General features: G+C 36.9%; 4 protein-coding genes across 4 annotated transcripts in view; 2 read left to right on the forward strand and 2 right to left on the reverse strand.

Moving 5' to 3' along the window:
* LOC104765197 lies at nucleotides 759-1341 on the forward strand. Its single transcript, XM_010488875.2, has 2 exons — nucleotides 759-1146; nucleotides 1256-1341. Exons 1-2 carry the CDS (start codon nucleotides 794-796, stop codon nucleotides 1287-1289), a joined length of 387 nt encoding a protein of 128 aa, XP_010487177.1. The 5' UTR covers nucleotides 759-793; the 3' UTR covers nucleotides 1290-1341.
* On the forward strand, nucleotides 6502-8864 carry LOC104765198 (growth-regulating factor 5). The gene is made up of 4 exons (XM_010488877.2): nucleotides 6502-7123; nucleotides 7398-7929; nucleotides 8047-8519; nucleotides 8610-8864. The coding sequence occupies exons 1-4, from the start codon at nucleotides 6925-6927 to the stop codon at nucleotides 8615-8617; spliced, it is 1212 nt and encodes a 403-aa protein (XP_010487179.1). The 5' UTR covers nucleotides 6502-6924; the 3' UTR covers nucleotides 8618-8864.
* LOC104767498 (formin-like protein 3) lies at nucleotides 10690-11295 on the reverse strand. The gene has a single exon (XM_010491517.1). It carries the CDS (start codon nucleotides 11293-11295, stop codon nucleotides 10690-10692), a length of 606 nt encoding a protein of 201 aa, XP_010489819.1.
* The window catches only part of LOC104765199 (ubiquitin-like protein ATG12B), a 3178-nt gene continuing 1884 nt past the window's right edge, over nucleotides 12276-13569 (reverse strand). The window contains exons 2-5 of the mRNA XM_010488878.2: nucleotides 13413-13471; nucleotides 12991-13059; nucleotides 12829-12891; nucleotides 12276-12597 (exon numbers count right to left, since the gene is read on the reverse strand). Coding sequence (XP_010487180.1) covers nucleotides 12538-12597; nucleotides 12829-12891; nucleotides 12991-13059; nucleotides 13413-13471 — 251 coding nt within the window. The 3' untranslated portion in view covers nucleotides 12276-12537. The remainder of the gene's footprint in view (nucleotides 12598-12828; nucleotides 12892-12990; nucleotides 13060-13412; nucleotides 13472-13569) is intronic.

Consider the following 13569-nt stretch of genomic DNA (forward strand, 5'->3'; position numbering starts at 1 on the left):
AGTTTTTTCGGAGGATGAACCGACACGGTTCCCTATAAAAATGGGTGTACGACGTCCGAAAAAGGGGATTGCGCGAAAAGGGAAAAAATACGGATAGCAAGTACAAACTTTACTCACTAAGAAGAAGTCAACGAGCCCGAACTCGTTTATTGTTCCTCGTCTATTATTAGTAACTCGTCTAAGTTACGTTGTAGCTCGTTCTTTTTGTGCCTTAGCATCGATCAATAAAAGAGAACTTCGGCCTCCTTTTACCGAATTAAAATACTCTAATTGTGACCGATTTGGACATCAACACCAACATTAACGACTGATCTACTTTTGATTTGTCGAATGCTATGCACTTTGCAGCGAGTGTTCCATCTTCATCTATATATATCTCCAACATTTTATTTGGCAAGTTCATTCATTAGACACATCACACATGTAGATGTAGGTACTATGAAAAACAAAGACCGTTGAAAGAATAGAAAAAGAAAAAAGAAGCTCCCAAAGTCAAATTTGATGTTGTGCAATTCCAAACCTAAAAAACTCGAACTCTATATATAAATATTTTTAAGAAAAGCGACGACTACCTAATGTCGCTGTGTTGACTTGCTGGTGTAGTTCTCAAATAATATGTTTTCTATTGCCGTAAATCAACGTACGAATAGTCTCAAACTAGACTTTTAGCTGATGAAACCAGAAATTTCTATCCCCCTTCCTTAAAGCAAGTCTCATTCTTTTTTTCCTATATAATCTTAGACATATAACTTGTTAAAACTCTTAAAAATAATAACACTCATCGCTTTGAATCATGGAAGCCAACGGTCGAGAAGAATCAACATCAGAGTGGTTCGCAAAGTACTTAAACCGCCAAAGTGATTGGTTAGAAAAAACCAGAGGAAATCTGATGGTTACGGCAACGGTAATAGCTGGTATGAGTTTTCAAGTTATGGTTAGTCCTCCCGGTGGCGTATGGCAAAGTGACAATTGTTCTTTCGGAAATCAAACCGGAGCTCCGGTTTGTAAAGGGAAAGCGGGGACTGCTGTATTGGAGTACGAGAGTTCCAAGCGTCAAGCCTATCTTGGGATGGTAATTAGTAGTACAGTTTCTTTTTCTGCCTCGATGAGTCTCATTCTCCTCGTCATCAGCGGTTTACGACTAAGGTACCAACTAGTCCACTACCAAGTACCAACCAATAAATTAATTATATGTGCAACTTATGTAAATATTATTGAAAGTCTGAAATTTAATGTAACTTTTGTGTTTGACAAGATATTACTGCAGGAAAGTAAAAACTAAAAAGTGAAGACTAAAATTAGTCATGTACTTCATTAACAATAAGGTGTTGACTTTGGTTTAATGTGCCCGATGGTTTTTTTTTTTTTTTTTTTTTTTTNGATTCCTAACAAACCACAACATCCCAAGATAACAACAAGGGTAAAGATAACAAGTGCAACTAAATAAGCTAGTGCAAAGATAAGGAGGCATAAAAGCCATATATATAGTTTGATCCACCAAGGAGATCAACCACATGAAGTGAGGAGAGGCTGACGAAGACCGAATCACTGGTTGCAAATTGACAATTTGCCACACTGGAATACAAAGATTCCGACGGGTTTTTAGAAACCTAACTCGCACTAAAGATGATGAATCTTCAGCTCCCTGAAAAAGGAAGCAGCATGTAGGTTGGGAATAAGTTCCCAAGAGTCGAGTACCGGAGAAAGGATCCAAGATAAAGCCATCTTGCCACACCACATTGAAAGATCTAAACCAAGTGGTTACCGAAGAGTAGAGAACATGACGCGACTATGAAAACAAGGGATTGGAGACAAGGAAAAAACATGAGCGCCTCCACAGAAAAATAGAGAAAGCTAACCATGCAATCCAAAAGACACCACTAGGAAGAAGAAGACACTTCCAACAATATACTCTGTATCGGATGACAAGACGAGCATATACCACCTGTCGCAAAAACACCCATGCTAGAAATGGGTCAGGCTTATAGGGAAGTCTCTCCGTGAGAGAGGAGGAAAGTGAAAAAACTAACATGAAAGAAGACATTCTGGAGTCCAAAAATTCACAAAAACTACTAGTATACAAAACCAATAGCCTTGGGGACCGCTCTTTGCGCTTGGAATCCAGTAGGAGGAAAATAAGAAAATATCACTCTCCTTGATGGAGGAAGTTGAGACTACAAGACCCTTATGGTCTATAGGTAACACATTTAGCTTGCGTCGACAACTTTGTACACGTTGCACATACATCGTTTTGTTCGTAGCTAGACCAAAGCAAAAAAATGAGGATTTTCCTAAGATCCTTCTTAATACCAAAGAAAATATACATTGGTACACAAACAAGAAACGTAGAAACTGACCGAACTCCTTTGAAGTTTTTATTTGGCCCAAAATCTTGGAAAATAAACACTGGTCAAACAACCAGGAATTAAAAAGTGACACCATCTCCATTGAAAGTTTTTTTAGACTCACGAGGCCCATTAACAAAACCTTTTGGAGGCCATAACCAAAATTTTGGCCATCTCAATTAGGGTTTTGACCCTTCTTTGAAAAATCTTCGAGAGGCTGCGGCGGTTAAACGACGCTTCACCAAGACGCGCCGGAGAATCTTTGCGGTCATACGATGTAGGTCTCACCCACAGTTTGGATGGAAGTCTTATGGGGGCTTGCAGATTTGAGAGATTTGGATTAGCGGCCGATATACATGGTGGGTACAATAATACAAAGGAACCATGGCAATTCACGGGAAATTCTCAACAACGGCGAGTTGCCTCGTTGGAAAGAGACGACAATATTCATGAGCTGATCTGTCCTTCGAGAAAGTATAAAGACCGACAATACAAGGAGAAGAGGTTGAAGCGAGAGAGAGACTCGGATATGACAAAGCAAGCCAGCATCGGCGTGACTCATGACAAGAGGAAGTTCTTCGAGAGGGGATCCCGAGACATAAGCGAGGAGAAGTGGTGGTATCAAAAATAATTGTTCGAACATAAGGCTGTCGTGAAAGGATCTCACCGGCGGAATGTAGAAGAAGTACTCATTGGTTCAAAAATTGATAATGGTATTGGGAAGCGACGTTGGGTACGCGGAGAACAGAGGAGCAAAAACTGGCGGAGAGAGTTGGCGGTAGATTTGGAGGCTAAAGCGCTTCGGTTTAAAACCAAGAATTTCGCACCCGGGACGAGTGGAGATACATCATCAATTATGAAGAGGAATCTTTCCCATTGGAGATCACCGTAAGCTATACCGATGACCTCTAGATCTGAAGATTTCACACTCGGCTGACCACCGGAGACTTGAAACTGAAAACCACCATGTATTATAAATGGTGACAAGCTGAGGTCTAAACAGCAAGAAGAAGAAGGGAATCGACGCCGGTGAGCAAAAGCTACCGGCGTCGTAAAGGTTGCCAGAAAACGAAGCCTGGAAAATGACGCTCGAGGCCTCCACTTATTACAACGACTCATGTGCCCGATGGTTGACTAAACCAATTCAACAAAACTGATTGGAAAAAATGAAAATACTAACTCGATCGTTGTTTGGTTGGACTATAAAAGTATGAAAAATAATCGATTTCATATATATCTTATGAGGTTTTTGTACAGTTGGTATTATTAGTGAGAATTGTTCTTAAGATAAAATACAGTTATCTGATGATATAGTTATTTATAGGAACCGAATGATAATGGCAACATTTATGGTGGCGGCGGTTCTTTGCATATCGGCAGCGTTCTTTTTCGCGGTCGCATTGGTTCAATCCGACGATCAAATAATTGGTTATATACTAATGATTTATGTGGGATTTTGGGTCGTGTTTCCTGTTTTAATACTCGTAATCCAACTTGTCCGATTGATACGTTGGCTTATTTGTTTCATATGTTGTTGTTGTTGCCAACGTCGTCGACGATCCCCTCGACCATTCCTGCCACTAGCTCCATCTCCGGCCCATTAACTAAAAGTGGGGACTATGAACCTATGGCTCAAACTCACGTATGAAATGAAATTGGTGTCAGTATGTACTATTGTGATCACCATAATTAATATGTCTCCTATTGTCATTTTCGATAGGTTTATCGGTTTGTATTGTTTAGTAAATCATTATAATTAATAATTGTCTGTGCTAATTGCATAACATTAGCACCTTATGAATCGTGATTTAGACTACTTTTGGTCGTCATTATTATTACCATGTTCTTATCCTATATTCATTTTATTCTTTCACATATAGTTTCGGTTACAAAATAAAATAAAATGATAATCAACTCGTTATGGGAAAGATTAATATCCAAAAGGACCGGGACAAAAATAATAAGTTTTGAGCATATAATTATAGGTTATATAGCCATGTTTAATGTGATTGGATGGTTCAGAAATCAGAAGTATATTACAATTCGTTTATGTAAAATAAATAATATATATGATTCGTAAATAACCCTGGAGGCCTAAAAAGATAGTTATGGTACAGTATTTACATGTCATAAAACTGAAAAAAATGGAGAAAAGTGAGTCAAAGGGAGAGAAGGAGGTAGGTCTCTATAATACCTACCTTTATCCACCCCTCATCTCCTATTTATATCTGATATCACATATCTATATAGCAACTCCCCCATTTTTCATTTTAATGAATTTGTTTAAATAAAACACAATAAAATAAAAGAAAGAGGGAAGAGAAAAGGAAGAAGAAAAGATGATGATCATCATCATGCATATGAATGACTAAAATGGAAACTTATGCTCTTAAACGGAAATATCCCTTAGTCCAAAGGTTTTTCCACCTTCTTCTTCCTACCTTATTCACCATCATGATCATCAGTTTGACCAACCACCAAACGTAACATGTGTACCAATAGGTCCAATACACCATCTTATATCTCTCATTAAAAAAATATACATGCATATCATTTTTCCCAACCAATTTAAGGATGATGGTTAGTTTAGTCACGCTAAGGTAACCATCGATATTTTATTTGGTTGATCTCACTAGCTATATCTTACATGATTGTATTCTTCCAGTTCATAAAACAAACAACAACAAAATAAAATTAACACAATATATGTTCAATTTTGTTTTGTAAACTTATACCATTAAATCAAAGTATGCATCAGATTATCATCCATCCAAGACTACAAAAGGATTAGTTCATAATTCGATCCAATGCAACAAATTTAAAACCCTAAATTTTGAGGATCATGTATATCAAGTATATGTAAGAAATATGTGAAATGAGTGCATTATGTATCGGACTTATAAATGTGTAAGTAAAGAATAGTAGATAGTAGGTGTGTAAGGGAGAAAGATCTAGGAGGCTTCAAAAAAAAGGAGAGAAAAGGACAGAGCATGTGAAAAGAGACAGAGAAACAAACAGAGGAGTGAACAGTCTTACTCTTTTTTTTCTCTGCACTTAATGAACCCAACCCTCTCTGTATATTTCTGATACTTCACATGCCTTTCTCTTCTTTCTTATATTCCTATACTTTTTTTTTCAATTTTGTATAGACTGAAAAAAACTATTACGTCCGATTTTTTTTAAGAAAACTATTTAATAAAAAAACGACAAAATGTCTAACATTTTTTTTTTTAAAAGGACAAAAGTACTTTCACTTCACTTGCAACCAAACAAACCTAGTCCCCTTCTTTATCCAATGGTCTCTTCCCTGCTCTCTATTTCTCATCTAAACACCCTCTTCTTTGTTCCTTATTAACCATTTTGCCACCTTGTAAATTAAATATATCTATGTAAAAAATGTGAAATTGTAAAAATCTTTTTGTTTTCTATTGTCGTCAGAAACTGTAAAATCTATAATATTACTCTTTTTCAGGTCAGCAAAAAAGTTTGGTTTCTTCTTCTCGAGTCAGAGATTCGTGCAGTGTGTGATACAAGAAGCTCCTTCCGAATTCTTCTCATTAAATACTTGTTTTTTTTTTATGCATCTATCTGTTTTTCCCCTGTCTTAGACAGTAATAACAACAGAGCTCACTCAATCTTATAAACAAAAAATGAAAAAAATGAAAAAAAAAATGAGCTCAATAAAAAGGAAATGGCACTCATTTTTAGGCCATGAAGTGTTGGGATACAGCTGAAATTAAAAAGTGCGTCAGCTCAAAGGAAGAAAGAAAAAAAAAGATTCCCAAAATCAATGCATTCTTTTTATAAAAAAACACAAATAGTTATATATATATACTAGTTTGAAAATAAAATAAATTAATTAAAGAAATGGTTGATTTGAAGAAAAGATTGAGAAGAGAGGAAAGAGTTTAGTCAGAGAGACAGGAGCATCAAGTGCTGCAGAAGAAGCAACAGGAACACTGGGCCTGAGTCTCTTCAGATTTGCCAGTCTTTATAGGACCACACTCTTCTTCAACCCCCTTACATTACATTTTATCTATTTTAACATTAACAATATTGGATATTTTAATGTTGTTTTGATTTTACACTACATGGCAAAACTCCTTAAAAGCTCTTGTCCTGATTTGATTTTTTTTTTTTCATTTCTTTATTGGATGTTTTGTGATATCTCTTAATTTATTAAACACATAGTAAATATCATGTTTCGTTTTGATTAACGTTCAACAAAAAAATAAACCTATCTACTAGAGTGTGACTAATTTATCTCTCCTAAATACAGAAATAGGGTATATATATTAAAGAGAGAATGGTCTCGTGAAGAGGAAGAACCTAAGCTAGTAGTGTTCATGCAATTTGCATCTGAGGAATATATGCTTTGATAGAGAGAGAGAGAGAGAGAGAGAGAGATCAAAAGGTGACAGAGAGGGTGGTCTTCTTTGTCTGTCCCTGTCCGAAACTCAGGAACCCTAGTCTCTGAATCCATCAAGAAAGCAAGCTCTTATCTTCTTTTAGGCTTTTGCTACATATATAAACCTTTCTTTGAGGGAAGCTAGCTAGAGAGAAGATAGAAAGAGAAAAGATGATGAGTCTAAGTGGAAGTAGTGGGAGAACAATAGAGAGGCCTCCATTTACACCAACACAATGGCAAGAACTCGAACACCAAGCCCTAATTTACAAGTACATGGTCTCTGGTGTTCCTGTCCCACCTGAGCTCATCTTCTCCATTAGAAGAAGCTTAGATTCTGCCTTGGTCTCTAGACTCCTCCCTCACCAATCCCGTAAGCTCTACACATCTTCTTCTTCTTCTTTTTTTTTTTTTTTGGCTTGCATTCAATCTTTTGTTGATTCTTATGCCCAAAGTTTCCAGCTTTATGTGTTTTTATACACACTAGATTTCTGAGTTTCTGCTTAAAGTCTCCACCTTTTTCTTTTTCCAACGACCACTTTGGAAGTTTTCCACAATATTCTGATGATTTTGGAACTAATTAAGGTCTTAATTAGGGTTTAACAGCATGACTAAGTTTAGGGTTTTGTTTTATTTAAATGATGCAGTTGGATGGGGATGTTACCAGATGGGATTTGGGAGGAAACCAGATCCAGAACCAGGAAGATGCAGAAGAACAGATGGGAAGAAGTGGAGATGCTCAAGAGAAGCTTACCCAGATTCAAAGTACTGTGAAAAACACATGCACAGAGGAAGGAACCGTGCCAGAAAATCTCTTGACCAGAATCAGACAACAACAACAACTCCTTTAACATCACCATCTCTCTCATTCCCCAACAACAACAGCCCAAGTCCCACCTTGTCTTCTTCTTCCTCATCTTCCTCTTCAACTACTTATTCTGCCTCTTCTTCTTCAATGGATGCTTACAGCAACAGTAACAGGTTTGGTGTTGGTGGAAGTAGCAGTAACACTAGAGGTTACTTCAACAGCCATTCTCTTGATTATCCTTACCCTTCTACTTCACCTAAACAACAACAACAACCTCTTCATCATGCTTCTGCTTTGTCACTTCATCAAAACACTAATCCTACTTCTCAGTTCAATGTCTTAACCTCTGCTACTGACCACAAAGACTTCAGGTTCTGTAATCTTATCTTTAGTTTCCCTTTTTTCATGCTTAATTAAATTCTTGAAAAGGAAGAAACTTCTATTTTTAATTTTTTATATAGAGGGATTTTTTTGTATTACAATTTCAGGTATTTTCAAGGAATTGGGGAAAGAGTTGGAGTTGGAGAAAGAACGTTTTTTCCAGAAGCATCTAGAAGCTTTCAAGATTCTCCATACCATCAACAACAACCGTTAGCAACAACAGTGATGAATGACCCGTACCACCACTGTAGTACTACTGATCACAAGATTGATCATCATCACACATACTCATCCTCATCATCATCTCAACATCTTCAACATGATCATGAACAGGATCATCATCATCGACAGCAACAGCAACAGTGTTTCGTTTTGGGCGCCGACATGTTCAACAAACCCACAAGAAGTAGTGTCATTGCTAATTCATCAAGACAAGATCATCAAAGTCATCAAGAAGAAGAGGAGAAAGATTCATCGGAATCAAAGAAGTCTCTTCATCACTTTTTCGGTGAGGACTGGGCACAGAACAAGAGTTCTGATTCTTGGCTTGACCTTTCTTCCCACTCAAGACTCGACACTGGTAATTACTGCAAAAATAATCTAATCTACGCTAAATAGAAAAGAATAAGTTGATTTTAATTATTGATAATTCTAGATTAATTTTTCTCAGGTAGCTGATTAAGGATGGCAGTATTCAATGATGGGTCTGCTGCACCAACACACACAACTTCGAAATGTTGAAGAGTCACATTTCACATCTATTTCCGTGGAACAATGAGACAGGACACTGTTTGCAGAAACCTATATGTATACATTTATGTATCTTTCTCTTTTTCTATGTGTGTTAGGTCCAACAAGAAAAGTGATCCGACAGATATGTCTGTGTGTGTTCTCTTGCTTTCTCAAGAAATCGTTTTATATTTTAGTGTCCCTGAAAGCAACAAAAGAAAACACGACTCTGTGCGGGGCAGTGCTATCTATATATATATTGAGTTTGTTTCTTAGGGTGCAGGCATACCTCTTATATATGGATCTATTTAACACATGAACCTAGTTTTTTCTAGGCAATTACATGTTAAGTATGTGTGTTCAAACTGTAAAACGCTTATCTGGAGGAAGACTCTTGCTTGGGCTTGGTTGAAAATTATCGTAATTGTGGTTGAAGCAAAGTATAAGAGTATCCGCAAAGATGTTTTTACACTTCAAAGTTTTTAGAATCCATTACTATTTGAACTATGGGACTAGGTGTCCTCAACTATATGAAATGACGTTCCGTGGACCCAAGTCTTGAATCACGCATTTACAGAACGAGAGAATGGTCAAAACTCAACATAATATGGCAACAAATTGAACTTATTATTATATGTAGAACATAAGAAATTTTGTCGCTTATAGGAAAACAAACAAATCATACACAACTTTTGGGTATGCTTCCTTGCATGCATGTGCTTCTTTGGCAAAAGGAAAAAAGTGAGAGAGTTAAAAGACAAAACATCATGACTCTCTTGATCCATTAATCTTTTACGTGCGTATGATTACTTGGAATCATTACCAACACTAGTATTATGTTTTAAGTATTATCATAAATGTATTTTGAGAATTAAAAAAAGAAACATGTTGCCAACGAAAGATTCTATGAGCGGAATCAGGTCCAGATTAAAACCAGCTCATCTTTTTGGTCTCATACCAAACAAAAACGCGTCTTAAACACTTTCAGAATAGGGAACAAGATCAAAAAAAAAATACCATTCTTCTTCCATGTGAAACTATCCTAATTAGACAGGTTTGTATAAACCAAAAAATCGGTTCTAAGTTGTAACCAAACGAGCCCATACATCCAGAGAGGCCAGTTATCATAAAATCCCCATCATCATAAAATCCCCACTTTGCAAACATCACATAAGAAGATAACTACAGATCTAAATAACCGAATTTTTACAGATAAAAACATGAAAGATCCCAACATTTTCTGATTCCATGAGCTATCAAACACGAATTATATTATACACTTTCTGATTCCAAGAGCTATCAAACACGAAAGATTCAAACATTTTCTGATTCCTAGAGGCTATAAAACAGGAAAGGTTTGACATTTTCTGATTCCAAGAGCTATCAACTACAGTCTAAGCAGTTCCCGTGTCAATATGGAGTTGATCTTCCTAGGACAAGTGACAAAGAATCTATAGCCTAAGCAAAGCATAACATAGAGAAAGAAACTTGTATCTTCCTATCTTTTCACTGCCTTGATTCTCACTGTAATAACATCACACGTAAAAAAAAACTGAGATAGAGGGGAATTGTGTACAACCCTGAACCCCATCAAGAGAACGTAACAAGAATAATAAATACTAAACCAACAGCACAAACACATTTTGCCAACTCACAAAATGAAATTAGATAATCGGTTTTCATCTCACAGAATCCCTAAAGAAACAAATTTTACATGACTTGAGCCATTTTTTTTCCAAACCTCTCTGTTCACACACACTCTCTAGTTAGCATCGTTAGGCAATGTAAACGAAAAACTACACGACCTTTTTTTATGAAAAGATTGAATACAAAAGAAGAAGGTGGAAATATGTCAAATCCAGAAGTTACCCAAATTTACAGAGGAAAAAGGGCTGATGATCAAGTCTTTGAGGAAAGCATCCATTGCATTTGCAGCAAAATCAAATTGAGTTCCTTTTTTAAATAGTTTGATGCTTTGTCTCCTCGTCTCAGTAAGAATACTCTGCTCCACGAAAAAAGAATCAATAAGTATGTGTCATCCGGAGAAGCTGCTTTCTCTTGAAAAGCAAGAAGGCAACAACGCAAATCTGCAACATTGCTGCAAACCCAGCGAATACTAGACCCACTGTTTTCCCTGTGTTCAATCCACCCTTGTCTTTTTCCTTGAAGACCCGAGGAGGAGGAGGTGGAGGTGGAGGAGGAGGAGATGGCGGCCGTAACCTCCGTGGTTGGTGGTTTCTGCTATTAGATTGCGGAGGAGGAGAAGCTTGCGCACGCGGAGGTGGAGGAGGAGGAGGATGAGAGGGTTTTGGAATCGGCGGCGGTGGAGGTGATGATGATGATGATGATGATAATGGTGGCGGCGGAGAATTAGGAGGAGACATAATAACTCCAGCGTTGGATTGTGAAGGAGGAGGAGGAGGAGTCAGCGGAGATTGAAGCAATTGAGGCGGCGGCGGCGGTGGCGGTTGTGATGAATCCTGAAGCGGAGGCGAGGGAGGAGGTGGAGATTGAAATTGAGGTTGTTCTTCTTGTTGTGATTGGACAAGAAGAAGGAAGCTGAGAAACATACCGAGAAGTAGTAAAACATTCAAGGATGATGTATATACGAAATTCGAAAAACCCATCAAGATCATCTCTCTCATCAATCACCAGATTGATTGATTGATTGATTCTCGGATCCACCCAGAGATGATTTTTAACACCCAAACAAATAAAAGAACCCAGGCTCGTCCGCGTCAGCGCATAGTTGAAATTGGATAGTAAAAGATCTGGTCAACCCCNCCCACAAGATTTGATTGAGGAAGAGATATGATCTCAGGAGGTCTCCGTGTTCGTTCTTCCTCTCCCCTCTCTTCTATTTTCCCCAGAAAGATGAGATGAGATGAGATGAGATGAGATAAGATAAGATGAGAGATGAAGTCGAGAAGAAGCTAAGAATCAATAGGAATCTCTCTCACAACTATTTTGTAAAATTGAAAGATTCGAATTCGGGGCAAAAAAAAGGGGTCACACAAATTTTCTCCCTAATAAGAGACGTCAAAGGAAGAAGAACAAATTGACTCTGTACAACATAAAAGAAACTTGGCGGAAAGGGTAAAAATTTTCCGGGAAAATGCAAGGAGAGAGAGAGAGAGAGAGAGATTAAGAGGAGTAGTAACGGTTTAGGGCTAAATCTAGGGGTTGAGGAAGGAGAGAGATTAAGGCGAAAAATTTGGGGAACGTAGAATTCAGTATAATTTCGATTTCCATATCTATATTTATTTGTACAAATTACAAGCTGTAATTATAATACTAAAATAACTCCGTTTTTTTTTTTTTTTTTTTTTTCGAGGGAGACGAAAAGAGAGAACCAAAAAAAAATACTAGTTGCTGCTCCGTTGTGAGAGAAAGTAAACTACGGGACCCAATGTCAATCGCCGTCACCCTCTTTCATCACATTCTCTCGTAGGTAGGCTCATCTAATGGATCCAAAGCCCATTTTACTAGTTGTTGTTTTATACAGCCCATTTTGTATTTCAATTTGTTGTTGTTCTTGTCGAGCATGATATATATTTATTTATTTAAGTCTAGAAACAACGCAAATCAGAGAAAAAAAAACATGAGCTCAGATTGAATCATTCTTTTGAATATGAAAGTATCACACAAAAACTGTTCCACTTTTGTCATATGTATTCAGGTTAAAAAAAAAAAAAAAAAAAAAAAAAAAAAAACTTGATGAAGAGCCATTCCTAAGGATGTACAACAAATAGGGGGGTCTCATTCCTACACTCACTTGGATTCTCCTACCAAAGAAAAGAGTAGCAACTTGTATCATCATCCCGCAGATCAATGATTTTGGACTGAGAGAGACAACATAAGATGCAACTTTAACCCCATGCCATGGAACTGGCATAGTTAACCACCAGTTTACCATCAAACCCAAAGTTCTGCAATTATCCACCAAAAACCAGCACTACTTTGTTATTATCCAATGCTACGAGGATGAAAGCAATGTTAACTATGGGTTTCAGGATTGAAAGTACTCAGTTGGATAATGTAAAACTACCTACTACTACCTTCAGGAGCATAGTACCAAATACAAACTGTAGTAGTGGGGGTTTAACCGCAGAGAGAGAGAGAGAGAGAGAGAGGTAATGGAAAATTGAACACATACTTACATTATAGAGATCAATTACCGATTCATCGGGATTTGGGGAGAAAGCGCTGTTTACATACACAAACTGACACAGTGAAGAGAGATATCACTTATCACAGTACACAAATCAATGACTTGTTTCAAAAAGACAACACAAAAGAATTTTTTGATTGAATAAAATTACCAATGAGTCAGAGTGAAGCTGCCGTCTTAGAAAGTCAATCACTTTAGCAAACTTATCAGTCCCTGAAATCTGAAAATAAAAACGCAAACTAAAATCAAACAAACATTCTCAACAAGAAACGATCATGATTACGGTGTTGCCTAGTTGATCAATGTGAAAGAATTGAATCTATCAAACTAACAAAAAGGCAATGATGAACAAACACATATATAGATAGATTTCTCCTAAATCGAAAATCTCATGGTGAACAACATACATTGTATCGTATCAACTGAAACTCTCTACTCAACAATAAAATCATATTATCGAATATTTCAAAAATGTTCGAACAAACATAAGAACCCTAATTTCGTCTTATTAGATTAAACTTGATCATTCTCATTCGTGAATCGTGATTGATTACAAAAAAAAAGAAGATATACCTTGAATTTAGATTGTTTCAGTATCGGAGCACCACCGGTAGCTCTTAGATGAACAACAACTGCGACGAAATTGAGAAAACAAAAAAACACAAATTTACGATCAGATCAGAGCCGTAAAAATTAAAAAAAAAAAAAAAAAAAAAAAAAAAAAAAAAAA

This window comes from Camelina sativa, chromosome 19 (genome assembly GCF_000633955.1).
Source record: "Camelina sativa cultivar DH55 chromosome 19, Cs, whole genome shotgun sequence".
NCBI lineage: Eukaryota > Viridiplantae > Streptophyta > Magnoliopsida > Brassicales > Brassicaceae > Camelina > Camelina sativa.